Source organism: Cricetulus griseus, chromosome 2 (assembly GCF_003668045.3).
Source record: "Cricetulus griseus strain 17A/GY chromosome 2, alternate assembly CriGri-PICRH-1.0, whole genome shotgun sequence".
NCBI classification, from domain to species: Eukaryota; Metazoa; Chordata; class Mammalia; order Rodentia; family Cricetidae; genus Cricetulus; species Cricetulus griseus.
Window position 1 is genome coordinate 264,147,753 of NC_048595.1, and position 17,098 is coordinate 264,164,850.

General features: G+C 40.9%; 1 protein-coding gene across 7 annotated transcripts in view; it reads right to left on the reverse strand.

Moving 5' to 3' along the window:
* The window catches only part of Cep57l1 (centrosomal protein 57 like 1), a 51,043-nt gene that overhangs the window by 28,692 nt on the left and 5,253 nt on the right, over positions 1-17,098 (reverse strand). For 5 of the 7 annotated variants that reach the window (XM_027402225.2, XM_027402222.2, XM_027402221.2 and 2 more), the window contains exon 2: positions 11,274-11,303. The exons of the other annotated variants lie outside the window; for them this stretch is intronic. In XM_027402225.2, coding sequence (XP_027258026.1) covers positions 11,274-11,303 — 30 coding nt within the window. The remainder of the gene's footprint in view (positions 1-11,273; positions 11,304-17,098) is intronic. 7 annotated transcript variants of the gene reach the window in all.

Sequence of the window (17,098 nt, forward strand, 5' to 3'; positions counted from 1 at the left end):
CACTTCAGAAACCTTTAGGATGGCCAAGCACCAAAGTACAGGACAGTCTGAATGCTCACAGTCATTTCTTTCAAGAGTGGGACATAGTTTGGGGTTCTTATTTTTACAAAGATTTTGATTAGCCATTTAAAAAATACTTTATTTGTGTGTGTGTGTGTGTGTGTGTGTGTGTGTGTGTGTGTGTGTGTGTGTGTGTGTGTGTGTAGGTGCTGAAGAGGCCAAAGGAGGTGTTGAGTCCCTTGGAGCTGGAGTTACAGAAGTTAAAGGAGGCTGTAAGCAGCCGGTACAGAGAACTGAACCCAGACCCCTGGAAAAGCACCGAGTGCTCTTGGCTGCTGAGCCATTCTTATAGAAGCCCCTTCTATTAAAAACAACAAAACCAGAGAAAAATTAAGTGGCTCACACTAGCATTCCCCGAGACTTCAGGACAGATGGCAAAATCCTGCACAGGCCCTGGTAATGATCCAGACACAACAGGATGAAGAGTCAGCTCAGTTCTTGCCAAGGATCATGATTTACAGTCCCAGTGTGACAAACTGTATTCTTCCTTGAACGCAGCAAAGCCACTAACTTAATCGTCTCATTGTATTCAGAGTATCTTGGCTCTTTATAAAACAACAACAAAAACAAAAATAATCCTTGCTTCTCAATGACATTTTTTTTTTTTTAAGTGCAGTCCTGGTTCAAACAAATTTGCCATTTTTTCCAAGGAGTGTATAGAAACACTGAACAAATTTCATACCACATTTATTATGAAAGCTTGTAAAACCACAAATTCCACTGTATAACAAGTGCGTCACCTGATAACAGGACTAAATGTCGGTCAGTGAAAATAAGCACAGCTGAGAACTAATGGCTGGCTTGTGAGGTCAGATGTGTGCTCTTCCAAATAAACCAAGTACACACACAACCAGGCTCTTCCCTCTGCAGCAGGTAGAGGCCCTCAGACGCTCACCACCACTCTGTGTGGGGCAGTTCCTATCTCTGGGACTGACTTCTAGTCTTACCAAAGCACCCCCCCAGGAGAGCTGTAGCCTACCTAGGAGAAAATGGGTACACATCCATGTATGTAAACATACAAGTACAGGAGAAAATGGGTACATATTCAAGTATGGAAACACATAAGTGCAGTTCTTGTTTTGAGACAGGGTTTCTCTGTGGACCCCTGGCTGTCCTGGAACTGGGTTTGTAGACCATGCTGGCCTCAAACTCAGATATCTGCCTGCCTCTGCCTTCCAAATACTGGGATTAAAGGCATGTGCCAGCTGATACAGGGATATTAAAAAAAAGAAAAAAAGACATAGAAAGTTTTTAAGACATGGAAAGTAAATTAACATTTCTCACAGCCTTATCTTCAGTTAAAGTTTTCTTTCCATAGACATACAGGAACACAGGCTGACATTGTTTTTTTTAGTCATGTTACAATACTATTTGCTGGATCATTCTCCGGTAAGCCAAAACCACATGGAGATACACAGTTTAATAGAAATGGGTCAATAATTAAGAGAGAGCTAGCCAGTAAGAAGCCTGAGCCATCAGCCAAACAGTTTATAATTATTATAAGTCTCTGTGTGTTTATTTAGGTCTAAATGGCTATGGGACCAGGTGGGAAAGTAACTCCGTGTACAAATGGCTAGCTCAGTCATAGAGCATGAGACTCTTAATATCAGGGTTGTAGGTTAGTGCCTCACGTTGGGTGTCATTCCTACTTCCTCAGTGTCTTGCTGGTGAATCCTGCATGCCTAGATTCTAACCCTGAGTTGTTCTCTCTTCCTGAAAATCTTGCCTATTCTCTCCTGTCTAGCTATTGGCCATTCAGCTCTGTACTAAACCAATCAGGTGCTTTAAGCAGCAAGGTAAGTTGACATAGCTTTACACAGTTTACTCAAATATCCTGCAACAGAACTGGAGTTACACATGGTTTTGAGCTACTATGTGGGTGCTGGGAATCAAACCCAGGTCTTCTGGAAGAACAGCCACTGCTCTTAACTGATGAGCCATCTCTCCAGCCTCAGAGCCCATTTTTAATGTCAACCTACTGAGTTTTATTATAATTTATGTGATATTCTTAATTGAAGGTATTTTTTAAATGGTCATAATCAGAGGAGGGGTTTGGAGGGATAATTAATACTTTTGGAGGATCTTTGAAAGAGACATGTGGAGGAGACCTACTATCTTATCAATTTCCTAACACACACACACACACACACACACACACACACACACACACACACACACACACACACACACAGGAGCGCTTGTTGAGTCAGTCCAGATGGGATTCTGTCATCCCTGGAGCATAGGTTGCAAATAAAAAGCCCAGTGCCAGGTGTGAGGTGCCTTCCCTAACATTGGTCTCCAAAATAATCCGAGCTCTTGTCACCACTCTTGTTACCCACTACTTTCTGGATGGATTTAAGGCCAATCCACCAGGGGTAATTAATGGTATTGGTTGCAGAGTTCACAGGACCCAGAAATGAACCTACTCCTCTTATTTTGTTAAGTATCGGACTGCCTTTTAAATTCTAAGTCTCCTTACAGGTCAGTGCAGCTCTCAGACTCCATTAGGAAAGGTTCTTTGTCCAGTAGATGGTGGTTAGCAAAGAAACACCACCAAAGAACAGAGAATAAGTCCCCGTGGAATGCTCAACACCCTTTGTAATGGGACAGCTATGTCATACTCCTACCCTAAGGCTGAGGGACCAATGCCAAAAGGGGATAAGAGTGACTATAGAGGATCTAAACCATGTCTTCTGGACACAACATGATGGATGCACACAGGAACCCACAGCAGCTGTGGCTGCCCACATAAAACCAACACGGAGGTTCATGAGCCCTCACCCCTAACTGAGCAGCTATGAACAGGTGGTGGCTTCTGGGCAAAGGAGAACAGTTTTCTGTGAAGGTATGGCTCCTGGTGTGTCAGCCACACTCCGGGGAACTGTCTTAAACCCAGGATTATACGAGCAAAGTGGAGTTGATGGATTATCAAAGAAAATAAAAAACATAAAAATTGTGGGTTCTGGGGGTGGAAAAAGGAGGTGGGAGTGAACCTGGGAGGGTGGGGGGAAGTTTATCAAAATACACTGTTTGAAAATCTCAAAGAAATATTTTAATGTATAAAAGTGGTCCATAATATTATATAGAACTCCTAGAAATTTGTTAAAAAGAGAGTATCTATAGGCAATAGAAACCTCACACAAAGGGCACAAATTAAAAGGTATGTTTGGACTGTTAATTGTGAACCACACCCACAGCTTTCTCATTTCTAAAGATAACATCCATCCACAGTTCTTAAAAACAGAAAAAGATTATTTAGAGACCAAAGCACTTCTCTTTTGGTGTCTTTTCTGTCAATCAGTAGGTAATGCAGGAAAAGGTTCTTCAGATTCTGGAAGCATGTAAATCTTTTAGATTAGTGCATCATTGATTCAGTCCTTAACATTACAGGGTGTGTGTGTGTGTGTGTGTGTGTGTGTGTGTGTGTGTGTGTGTGTGTGTGTGTGTGTGTATACAGCTGCATACACATTTGGAGGCCAGAGGCAGATAAAGATGTCAGGTGTCCTGCTGTATTATTCCACCTCATTCCTTTGAGACAGGGACAGTCATGGAATCTGGAAGTAGGCTAACAGCCAGCAAGCCCCAGTGACCCTCTTATCTTCAACTACAACAACACAGGGATTAAAGAATACATGCAATTTACTTGGTGCTCTTGAAGCAGGTAGGTGCTTGTGCTGCAAGCACTCCTGTCCACTAAGCCCTCTCAAAGCCCATGGGTAGCTCTGACTGATTGTTACTGTAGGATTTAGTCATATACTAGTTCCCTTCTTAGGCATCTCTAAGGGCCTGAACAGGGCTGAATCCACATGGTTTCATGAAGGAATATGATGAATGGAAGCAGGGTTCTTTCCTGCTTCTGATAGTTACTTGTTACACAATCCTAGTTACATCATTTCCTTTCTCTTAACCCTGAAAATCATCAAGTATATAAAAATTGTAGTCTTTACAGTTTTAGAAATGTTAACTATACATTGACTTTTCTTCTTATACTTTTCATGGTTCTGTTCTTATTTTGTAGGCAGGTAGCAGAGCGGTTTAGGAGTAAGACTCCTTGAAGATGAACCCTATGGTGTCCTAACGAAGTCTTTTAGACGTAAAGATGGGAATTGTAAGATTACCTACCTATTTCAAAGAATTAATGTGACCAAGTAGAGCTTGGCACTTTTAAAACACATGTTCCAAAACATTTTAGTTATTATAATGGGTAGGGAACACCTATGATATGAAAGCTCTGAGTATCATGCTTATGCTCAAAATGGTTTTGATCAGGGATGTTCAACTGGTGAAGTATGTGTACACATTCCAAAATCCAAAGCATCAAAACCTATGTTCCCAAGTACTTCAGATGAAGAAGACCCAGCCCAGGCTGGGGAGATGGCTCCTTTGATAAAGCTCCTGAGATAAACATAAGGACTTGCGTTTTGGTCCACAGCACCAACAGAGGTTGAATGTGATTGCAGACGTAACCCTAGAAGTACTGTATGTGCATACCCACAATGCTAGCACAGTGGGAACAGAGCCTTGGGGTCCTCAGTGCTCACTGGCTAGCCTATTTAGACAATCACTGAACTAGTGAGGTGGAGAGTATTGAGGAAAATACATGATACCAGTTGCTGGCCTACACATACACCACCCCCTACACACACACATACGCGCACACACACACACACACACACACACACACACACACACACACACACAAAGAATTCTTACTCAATCTATTATTATCTGAAATTGTTTGTGCCCAATACTTCATAAACAAAATCACAGATGTACCTAATGGTACTGAGAGACTACAAAACAGAAAAAAACCCTTTGAATTCTCAAAATAACTTAGGTTATCCACTGCTCCCATCCCTTTTTGTTTTGAGACAGGTCTCACTATGTAGCCCAGAATTTGCAATGTAGACTAGGCTGGCTACCTGCCCCTGCCTCCCAACTGCTGGGATTATTGGTGTAAGCCACCATGCCCAGCTAGGATCACTACTTTTAATAGTACATCACACCTCTACTATGTCTCCATTCGGTAATTTGTAAGTGGTACAGGAGACAACTTTTCATGAAACAGCCTTCCCCAGCTCCCCCATTTCCTTTTCCTTTCCGCATGAGAACCAAACCCAGGCTTGTCGGTGACTGTTCTAGCACCGAGCTAAACCTCCAGCCCCTGGGGCAGTATCACTTTTGGGTATGTCCTGATTTATTTGTTTTTTGTTTGTTGTTTCTTGCAGAGACCTCACTTTTTAAAAATTAAAAAAAAAAACAAGAACTACTTTATTTCCCCAACTTTTAACAATGAATTCACATTCACCTGAATAGCTAATTTTCCTTCTAGAAACTGCTTTTCTTCCTATATTTTTTCACTTAAAAATTTTTATGCATATGAGTTTTTTGCCTGCATGTATGCTTGTGTACCACATGCATACCTGGTACCCATGGAAGCCAGCTTAGGGTCTCCTTGGACTGGAGTTATGATGGCTACGAGCTGCCATGTAGGTTCTAGGAATTGCTCGAACTTCAGTCTTCTGGAAGCACAGCCAGGGACCCGGCCCCTTCCTGTGTCCTTACTCTGACAAACAGCACCACCTCCCTGCTCTTCAACCCTCAAGTGCTGAGGATTTCAACACCTACTGTTTCTCAATTCAACCATCCTCCATCACTGACTAGGTATACTATCACAGAGGTGAATCATCTCTGGCCCGTGGAGGGATTCTCCTGCTACTCATCTAGTCTTAGTGTAAGTATCCTATTGTCTCTCTGGACTACAATAAGATCAAAACCCAGCAGCGTCATATCAAAGTCTAAAACTCTTCGGTGACTGCTCAGTGCTTTCAGAACAAAGCCGAAGCAGCATGTCAGGGCCTCGCAGGCCTCGGTGACTGCTGGCTCTCATGTTCCTCCTGTCCATACTGCTCTCTCTTCCTAGAACACTGAGCTTGTGAGCGAGCACATGGCTGTAATCCCAGCGCTCTCAAGGTAGAGGGGAGAGGAACATTATGTAGTCATTATGCTTGGCTACTTTAAGCCTAGCCTGAGTTATACAAAACCCTGTCAAGAACAAAACAGACAAGGCGGGAGCAGGGAGAGTAGGTGGGGAGAAGGAAACCATTCAACAGTCCTCTTCATTTGACTGTAGCTTTGAGGATGGGGTGCCATTGAAATGCTCACTCAACTGGAGTGGATTCAAAGCAATGAGGTATTCCAAGATAATCCTATGCAGTCACTTCAACAGCTGGGAATGTAGCTCAGTGGCAGGGGAACTGAGGCATACATGAGGTCCCTGCAATTCAAGGTCAATGGAAGTTGTTCATGTCATCCCTATGGCAGCTGGACAGAGGTGTCTAAATAACACAGCAGGTTTGTCACAATACCTCTTCCCTTGTGACCAACAGTTCCAAGTATCTTATTCCAATTCTAATAGCAGGCCCCCAGAGCTTCAACTTCCCGGCATTTGACTCATCTATCTGAGATAAACAGTGTTCGGAGGTCGATGTCACCTGCTGATCATCTGTTGATGGAGAGAGGTACTGACAGGGGGATCTGCGCAGACAGCATTAAGCCTGCACTCTTTTTTCAAGCAGAGTTGTTGGCACAGCTGTTAAGGTCCTAGTCTGAGGAATGGAGTACGTTGTTGCTTAGCACAGAGGCACAGAGGGCAAAAGGACAAAATCCAATTTTTTTGTCCAGCTGAGATGGAAGCTTAAGTTGATCGAGTACATTTTACCTAAAATGTACCTACAAAAACGTATTCTTCCAGTTCTGCATTCGTTTCCAACGGCCTCCTTTACTTAGCTGGCCCAATGCTGAAATGCCTAGCAGCCAAAATCGAAAAGCCTCCTAGAAAAGACCCTGTGAGCTGGGTGTGGTGGCACATGTCTGTAATCCCAGTGCCTGGAAGACTGAAGCATCACAAGTTTGAGGCCAGCATTAATTACTACATAGGTGAGTTCTAGACCAGCATGAGATATAGGGAGACCTCATCTCTTAAACAAACAACAACAAACTACCAAGTGTCTGTGATCCCTACCACTTGAGATCATTAATTCAGGATTCAAGCTCAGCCTAAACAACAGAGTAGAGACACTGTTTCAAAAAACATCCTATGAGTTGGGCAACCTTTAATCTCAGAATTTGGGAGGCAGAGATGGGTAGATTTCTATGGGTTCAAGGCCAGCCTGGTCTAGAGTGAGTTTTAGGCTAGACAAGATATTTCTATCAGAAAAAAAAGCCACCCATGAAACTCTGTTTATCGATAGCTAAACATTACAGGTTATCACTTCTCGAGAATCTCTTATTTCACACAGGGACTATGTTATGTCAGCATAATTCAATTCATATAAAAATGACTTTTACCAGTCCGTAGTGACACACACCTTTAATCCCAGCACTCAGGAGGCAGAGTGAGCCATGCACCATGTTAAATTCAATCATAGACAGTATTCTTTGTATATGAATACTGCTAGTTTCTCATAGTTAAATTATACATTAGCCTGTGATACTTCACTGTGCTAGCTAGCTCAGACACTAGAATGTGTCCAGAAAGACAGTTGACAGACAAAAATTATTTACATACTCTTCATTTAAAAAAAATAATAAATGGGTCAACCTGTCCCATACCAAGAGCCCTCATTCAGTGGCTGATGGAAGCAGAGACAGACATCCACAGATATACTCTGAACTGAACTCTAGAACTTAGTTGAAGAGAGGGAGGAATGAAGATCGAAGGGGTCTGTACCAGGTTGGAGAAACCCACAGGAACAGTTGGCCTGAACAAGGGAGAGCATATCGACCCCAGATGCTGTCTGGGAGGCCAGTACAAGACTGATCCAGACCCTGAACATGGGATGTCAATAAGGAGGCCTCTGCACTCCAGGGGGCCCCTGGTAGTGAATTAGTATTTTTCCCTGGTGTAAGAAGGGACTTTGAGAGCCCATCCCACGTGAAGGGATGCATTCTGACCCTGGAAAACATGGGGAAGGGCCCAGGCCCAGCCAAGGATGATGTGGTGGACTTTGCGGAGCCCTGGTTGAGGGCCCTACGCTGCCTGGGGAGTGGAGGGTGGAGGGATGGGGGTAAGGGGGAGGAAGGTTGGGGGTGAGGGGAAGGAGAGGGAGAAGGGATCGACATGTGAAACAAGCTTGTTCCTAATTAGAACTAATATATATATATATATATATATATAATATATATATATATATCAAACAAACAAAACAATCAAGACATAAGCATTGTTAGGGCACACAAATGAAATAAAACATATTGAAATAATTTGGAAAAAAATAATAAATGTTAGCCGGACATTGGTGGCGTACGCCTTTAATCCCAGCACTCGGGAGGCAGAGGCAGGCGGATCTCTGTGAGTTCGAGGCCAGCCTGGTCTCCTGAGTGAGTGCCAGGATAGGCTCCAAAGCTACACAGAGAAACCCTGTCTCGAAAAACCAAAAAAAAAAAAAAAAAAAAAAAAGTAGGAATGAAGTTTCTAGGTTAACATTGGCTTGATTCTTCCATGTTCTATGACTCAAGATTGTGTCTATTAGTCTAGCCAAGTGTGCAAGTGTGTGCATAAGGGAATGTGCACAGATGGTACAGTATAACTTACAGAAAAGACAGCATGAAAGGCTAAGGTGAGGAAATAAGGAAGAACTGAATATAGGTAATACATATGGCTTGAGGATAAGGCTAGTTGTTTTCTTTTTTTTTGGGAGGGGGTTCGAGACAGGGTTTCTCTGTAGTTTTGGAGGCTGTCCTGGAACTAGCTCTTGGATTCCAGGCTGGTCTTGAACTCAAAAAGATCCATCTGCCTCTGCCTCTCGAGTGCTGGGATTAAAGGTGTGTACCACCACTGCCTGTTGGCTAGTTGTTTTCTACTTCTATTCTGTCATGGATTTTGTTGTTCTGTTTTTGGTGGTGGATAAGTGCATAAAAATACATTGGAACCGAAAGTCTAGTTTAATGTGAGGCTCACTAGGCTCTATTCCAAATGCCTATTCTTACTGTATACAAGTTCACCGAGTTGACTCTGGGTTTGGTTATTTTTGTTGTGTGATGTTTTTATCTATTTTCAAGGGTTTTCTTTTTTATATATAAGTTTACAAAATTTTCAAAATGTATATACAAACTGAAAATGGTAAATGTAAATTGACCTATAGAAATGAAGACTAGGATGAGAATGTTGTTCTGTGGTAGAGAATCGGCTAGCCTGTGGAAGGTCCTGGGTTCAGCTCTCAGCAACACACACAAACAGAATAGAAATTAAATATACCTGTGGTTGTACACTAAGGGTTGTGACGTGTTACCAGAGTAGTCCCAGCACTTAGGAGGCCCACAGCAGGGTGATCACTGGGAATTTAAGGCCCGAGGAGCTACACAGCAAGACCCAACCTCTTAAAACCCTAAACCAAACCAAACCACCACCCCTGAAGCCTGGTATGGTGGCCAAGGCAGCAGGCTGTGGGTCTATGCACACCTAGGCTATGTAACAACAGCCTGTCAGGAGAAAAAGGAAGAAGGGAGGAGAAAGGGAGGGAAGGAAAAAGGGAGGGAGTGAAGGAAGCAGAGGGAGAAAGAGCTCAAAAGCAAAGGGAGAAATGCTTAGATGTTAAAACATAAAGAAAATTCAACCTGCATAGCAAGTGGATGTTGGGCTTTGTAAGTATTTAAAATAATAAGAAAATAAGATTTATTAAAACATAACAATTTATTAGCCACAAAAGCCACTAATTATTAGAATTGTTCTGCTCTCATGACTGTTAAAATGTATTTAAAATGTATAAGGACTTTAAACTTGTGAGTATCAGTACATATTTAAGAGTTTAATCTTTTAGACTGTCAATAAAACATTAATCAAAGAAAATATAAAATTTTTTCCCATCCAAAAGCCATTAGGCAAAAACAAAACAAAACAAAACAAAAAAACAGACGTAGTAAAATTTCTTAAGTCAAATTAATAAGCTTAGTAAAAAACACATTTAAAAAAATTAGAGCTGGGAGGTGGTGTCCAACACCTTTAATCCCAGCACTCTGGAGGCAGAGGCAGGCGGATCTCTGTGAGCTCAAGGCCAGCCTGGTCTCCAGAGAGTGCCAGGATAGGCTCCAAAGCTACAGAGAAACCCTGTCTCCAAAAACCAACATATATATATATATATATATATATATATAATATATATATATATATGGAGAGATAGTACAGAGGCTAAAAGTGCTTACTGTCCTAGCCAGACGATCTGAGGTGGTCCTGGAAACCACGGGGAAGAGAGCCTCTCTAAAGCTGTCCTGTGACTTCAAACATGCTTGGGACACATGTGCCATACTCACACGCACTGATCATACACACACACACACACACACACACACACACACACACACACACTAATACATTTAAAAAATTACAGCTAAATCAATTGAGTTCTAATTTAAACAAGGTAAAGAGACTCCTAATTCAGACACTTGGAAAGTTGATGTGGCATTCAAGGTGTAGTGGGAGCACAGCTGCCTTTCACCACTGACTACTTACAGGTGAGTCTAATATATACTATTAGTAGTTAATGCTGAACTGAGACTTCTGGAAAAAAATAAAATAGAAACATGTATGCGTGTGTAAAAAGAATCAATATAATTTTTAAATGCATGAAATATGACTGTCTACATAAAAACTGTAAGATAAACTAGAGAATTTGTTAAGAAAATATAATTTTAAGAATGTTTGTTTAGTCTGGCTGTGGTGGCACATACTTTTAATCCTAGCACTCGGGAGGCAGAGGTAAGCAGATCTCTGTGAGTGGGTTCCAGGACAGACTCTAAAGCTACACAGAGAAACCTGTCTCAGAAAAAAAAAAAAAAAAAAAAAAAAAAAAAGTTTAGCTGGACATGATGTCATATACCTGTAATCTCCAACTGAGGCATGATAGAGAATTGCCAATTGAAAGGTCAACTTGGGCTACATTCAAAACCTTGTCTAAAAAATATATTTACATACAACAGGATCAAAAACTATAGGAGCTGAAGGGATAATGCCAAATAAAAATAGACTAGTGAGACTGTTGTGAAACCCACAGAACAGAATAGTCTAGAAACAGACTCCTAAATACAGAAATGTGCTCATGAAAAATATTTTTATGGGGAAAGAAATGGCTGTTTAGAACATATGCTAGTATAAGATGTTATCCATACTGTAAAATTAGACATATCTACACAAACACACATTTCAAAAGACTTACCCACATATGGACAAGGGATGAGTAGATGTTCTAGAAGAAAAGAAAGAATGTGTTTCTGACTTTAAGTAAGAAGACATCCCTTTAATAAGACAATCTACAATTAAAAATTAAGTAAAATGAGCCAAGCCTGGTAGTACATTTAGTGCTCTGGAGCTGAGGCAGGAAGATCATAAGTTCAAGGCTTGTCTGAACTGCATATTGAAACTGCTCAATAGTAAGAGAGAAAACTATAAGGAATAGGGGAAAAACTATTCTGATAAATCCATGTTAAAATTATTAAACCTTTTATATAACAGAACTACCATTGACGAAAAACAAGTACTGAACAGGGATTAGAGGCAAGCATGAATACGAAAGAAAGAAAGAGAGAGAGAGAGAGAGAGAGAGAGAGAGAGAGAGAGAGAGAGAGAGAGAGAGAGAGAGAAACAGACAAAGGAAGGAAGGAAGGAAGGAAGGAAGGAAGGTAGGAGCTCAACTTATGAGGAAAATGCACACTAAAACTGCAATAAGCAGTTCCCAACTATTTAGGAGGCTGAGGCAGGAGAATTGGTGGAGCTTAGGAATTCAGAGGTCAACCTATTTATTACTAACATTAAGAAAGTAACACCTAGAAGAGCATTGCTCACTAATTAGATTGGCAGGAAGTCTCAGAAAGAAGACTGCCAACGCTAAGCTCTGGAGAGGCTCGGGAGGATGGGCATGCCTGGGAACAGATACTCTACACTCTGGGAAGGCGCTTGTAACTAAAACACATACATACATAATATATACATACATACATATTGATCAGAACTTGGCAAGTAAAACTGTTTTCAATTCATATAGTGAAACATTATACAGCATCTAAAATTAAAACCCAATTATACAATAACAACATAGACAAACTCTAGAGCCCTTGCTGAGTGGAGAGAAAAGCAAGTTAGAAAATGATGGTTACCCTAAGATTCCATCTGTGTGAAATTGTTAGAAAGCAACAGCATTGCAGTGCCAAGGACACAAAGACGCTGTATGTAATTCTCCCTTTGCATTGGGAAAAATAACACAAAACCAAGGGAGCCAACAAACTAACACTGTCCATTGCAGACTGTAGAGAGCTCATACTATTACTGGTGTTTTTAAAGCTTTGCTTGGACATTTGTGTATTCATTTGAGACTAGTTCTGGCTACACAGTCCAGGCTTGCTTCACAACCCGATCTTGCCTCAGCTTCCTGGGTGCTGGGATTACAGGCAAGTAACACATTTTTTAACCATATAAAATTCAATCTTATCTCTCGGGGTAAACATGTAGGTAAGAAAATAAGAATAAAGGCAGCAGTAAGACAGATTTGTAAAAATCTGTTCTAGATTGTATGTATATGCTATAGTTGGTAAACATATCTTTCCAGAAAGGTAAAGAGAACACAGATTTAACAATTTTTGTTTTCAAAGATTGTCTCCATTAACATATTTGGGAAACAGGAAATTTAGACATATAGTCAAAGACACTAACTTGGAAACACCAAAGACACACACACAAAAGAAGATACTGTATGGTTGTGAATGTGGTTTATTAATTTAGCCATGTGGATGGAAGTAACATGAAGAAAGAGAATGGTGTTGAGACTAGTGCCTGTGATAGCAGCCTGAAAGGAGAATTTTGAACAATTCTGAAATCTTTGAAATCGATACTGCTAAGGAATTAAAATAAACTGGTAAAGCCTTAAAATCTAAAATTTCAAGTCTAACAGCAAAGCGTTATGATTCATTTGTACAACATGTATGCACTAGAGCGCACATGCACGGGCACACCACACCCCCCAACACACAACTTGTCTGACATTGACAAGTTTTTCAGCTAGTAAAAAGATGAAACACCAAGGAAACATTTTGAGCAAAACTGTTTGTTACTTAGGCAACATGGGGAGGCTACAGGCAGATTTTTGCAAACCTCCATGACAAAGCAGGGAAGTAAAAACACAGCAGCCTGGACTGACAGCACACAACCACCTGCCAGTTAACAACAGATGACACAAGGATGTCCTGACACAACTGTGTCCCCAGTGTTTCAGATAAATTGGAGACTGATCTCAAGCTTCTCTGCCAAGAATGACACTTCATACAACTATAAAGGGTTGGTAAATTGGGTTTTACTTTGCTTTTTATTTTTACTTTTATTATTTGGTGACCTAAATAATAAGTTCAGGCCCAGTAGAAACTTTAGTAAATATATTTAAATGCAAAAACTAAATTTTCTTAAAAAGTTAGCTCAAGGTGGATCACAGACTTCCATGTAAAACACTAAACTTTAAAACTTATAGAAGATAACAAAAAATCTAGTTGACTTTGGATATGACGATAACATTTTAGATACAATACTAAAAGCACAATTGTATGAAAGATAACATTGTTAAGCTGGATATCATTAAAATTTAAAACCATTTACAAAGGATAGCCTTAAGAACATGGAAGACAGACAAGCCAGAGATGAAAACATTTGCAAGAACAGGCTCCCAAGAAAAAAGAACTCTTTAAACAACATACAGTCCAACTAAAAAGTAAGCAAAGGTCTTCAGATACCCACCAAAGAAGACAGGAAGGTAGAAGCCAGCACAGTAAACGGCCCAGTGTCATTGGGGACTGGCTAACTTAAGATAACTGTCCTGCCAACAATGTGGAGCAACAGACTCTCATTTGCTGTGGGCAGCAGCTGTTTCTTACAAAGTTAAACATAGGGTCACTGTATGAATCAGCCCTGAGCTGAAAACTTATGTTCACAAAAGTTCTCTAACTGAACATTTTACAACACTTTTATTCTTAATTACCATGTATTTTCAAAGAAATGAGCTCTTAAGCCAAGAGAAGAATACATCAGATGATTCTCCACAAAGGCCAGTTTTGCCAGCATAAGGAGGTCCCATCTGCTACCACCCTTATGGGGTGACACCTGAAGGAATGTGATGCTGAGCAAGCCTGCTTTTGTTTCCTTGCTGGCACTCAAGCCATTTCATAAAAACTCCAGTTCTGCCACGCTCAGTATTGTAGTTTTACCTGCTTCATGAGCACAAATAAAAGATAGCTCATTTCTCTAAATTTGCTAAAAATTATCTTTTGATATTTAGGGGAGGGGCAAAAATCACTATACAGTTAATCCTTAAACACAGGGTGAGGGGCACCAAACCCCATGTCATGTAACTTCTGTACCCCACCCCAACATACTACTAGTCACTGACCAGAAGCTCAATGGCATAAACAGGCAGTTCCTCATTAACACCTACTTTGTTGGCTATGTACTGTTATGTACTATACAACATATTATCAACGTAGAAAGCAGACTAGAGGGATCATGTCTTAAGTTTTAAATTTCGGACAATGCCATACATGTATGCAATATATTGCAAACATTTTTCTCCCTCATGACATAGCAAGAGGTCAGTTTTTACTGTGAAATAGAATTTACTAGACAGAATGACTGTTCAAATGCAAATCATTAATATCATAAAGTGTACTGATGATGGGGCCTCCAACTTCTGGGCTCAAGAGACCCCCCTGCCTCCCAGGTAGCTGGGACTACAAGCTTGCTGGATGGGCTTGGCTTCCCAAAACAGTGCTGTGGATATTCCCATGCCAGCCCACCACAACAGCAACCAGAGTAGGCTCTGAAACTGTGACAGTCCACAGTATTATCACAGTTAGTCTGATACACTTAAGATTGTTTTTAACATAGCCCAGGCTGGCCTCTACCTAGCCAGCTCAAGGCCAGCCTGAACAACTAAACACCTGTCTCAAAATGAAAAGAGAAGAGGGCTAGGGATAACATCACTCAGTAGTAGAGCACTTCAACAGAATGTTGATACCCTAGGTTCAACCCCCAGTACCACAAAATAACCACAATCTAGGCAAGAGCTGAACACCAGCATGCACAAGGCCATGGGTTCAAAGCTTGGTACCACATCCATCCATGGCCACACATACAGAAGCAACCATATGTACATAAACACAAATACACATATCAAACACATTCAAACACACAGACACAGACACGAAAATGTGAGTAACACCCCCAAGTATGTTGTTCTGCCAGATGTCAAGGTACATTCAGGATGATGATGCTGGGGATCTCACCTAAGGCCAACCTAAGATACACATCAAGTCCTGTCTCAAGCAAACACATGTAAAACACCTGTCATTCAAGAGCCAACTATATAGTGAACCAGTGTGTGTATGTATGCAAAATCTGCTCACAGTCAGAGGCCCAGAAACTAGACTGCAATATGAATGTGTTTGAACAAAGGGCTCTGTTGCAAGAGCCCTGTTTGATTACACCATGTAAAGATATGTCAGTGCAATTGGTTTAATAAAAAGCTAAATGGCCAATAACTAGGCAGGAGGTATAGCAAGGATTTCTGGACAGAGAGAGCTCTGGGAAGGTAGAGTCGCCAGTCAGATGCAGGATGACCAGGATGGTCACAATGGAGATGAGGTAACACGCGTGTGGAAGAACGTAATTAAAAAGGAAGGATTAACTTAAGTTATAAGAGCTAGTTAGCAACAAGCCTATGGTAAGGCTGAGCGTTCATAATTAATAAATGTCTCCGTGTCCTTATTGGGGAGTCAACAGTCCTGACAAAAAAGTCCATCCACAGAACTCTGCCATTAAAGAGGAATGGAAGCTCAGAAAACACAGCTCAAAAGGTCAGAGGAAGCAGCCCAAGCTCTGCCATGGAGGTTTCTCACAGTTTAACAGTATTAAGTGACCACATTATATACCTCATTTCTCTTGTTGATTCAAAGTTCCAAGGCAACATGATAGTTTCTTGTGTAAATTTTCTACAGGAAGGAAAAAAAAAAACCTAGCAGGAAAACCAATATGCCATTAAGTTGGCAGGCACTTCAATGTATGTTAATAAATTACCATCCTGATAAAGTTAACAGTCATGCATTAATGCATGTATTTGTGTGTGCATCTTACAATTCTTGTATATTGGCCAAGATTGTGTTTCTAAGCCCACAAGAGTTAAGAGCCCTGTTTTGTTGTTGTTTTTAGCAATGACTTCCATTGATTTAATTCAATTTCATCAATGAATTTCATAATGAATGTCCAGTTTGAGGCATCTTGAACATCAGTTTCCCCCTGACTAGTGCACAGTTCTGATAAAGTGGCCATATCTTTTCACACTTTTATATACAGTGTCCTGTGCCGGCTCTGAGAGGTTGGTCTGGAAATTCTAGCTTCAAGCAGCCCTTCAGTCCAAGTCTCACACTTAGCAGGGACTACAGATGAGCACAATGGGAATTGTGCTATGTTTTTCTTCTTGTAGTGTTGGAGTCTAAACTCGGGGCATGCACACATGCTAAGCTACCACTGAGCTATATGCCTACCCTATCTTCCAACTGGAAAAAACTATGCAGGGCTATAACTTTAAAAATTAGCAAAACTCCATTTTATTGGGGTGAGCACCATGTTTTTAGCAGTAAGTTTCACTCTCCCTTGGGACAGGGTCTCCTGTAGCCCAAGCTGGCTCTAAACTTAATACTTCACAGTATTAAGTGTCCTTCTTTTCTCTTGTTGATTCTAAGTTCCAAGGAATGATAGTTTCTCATGTAAATTTCCTACAGGAAGAAAAAAAAAAACCTAGCAGGAAAACCAATATGCTACTTACTTGGCAGGTATTTCAAAGTATGTTATTAACTTATCAAGTTTTGCATGGAGTGCACAAGGCCCTGAAACTCCTATTCCAGTTCCCAAGTGCTGAGATTATAGATGTGGACCTCACCAGGCTACCTTCGCCTTTTCCAGAGAAATGATGGATTTCTGAACCCAGTTCCCATGTGTCTCCCCTAGTCT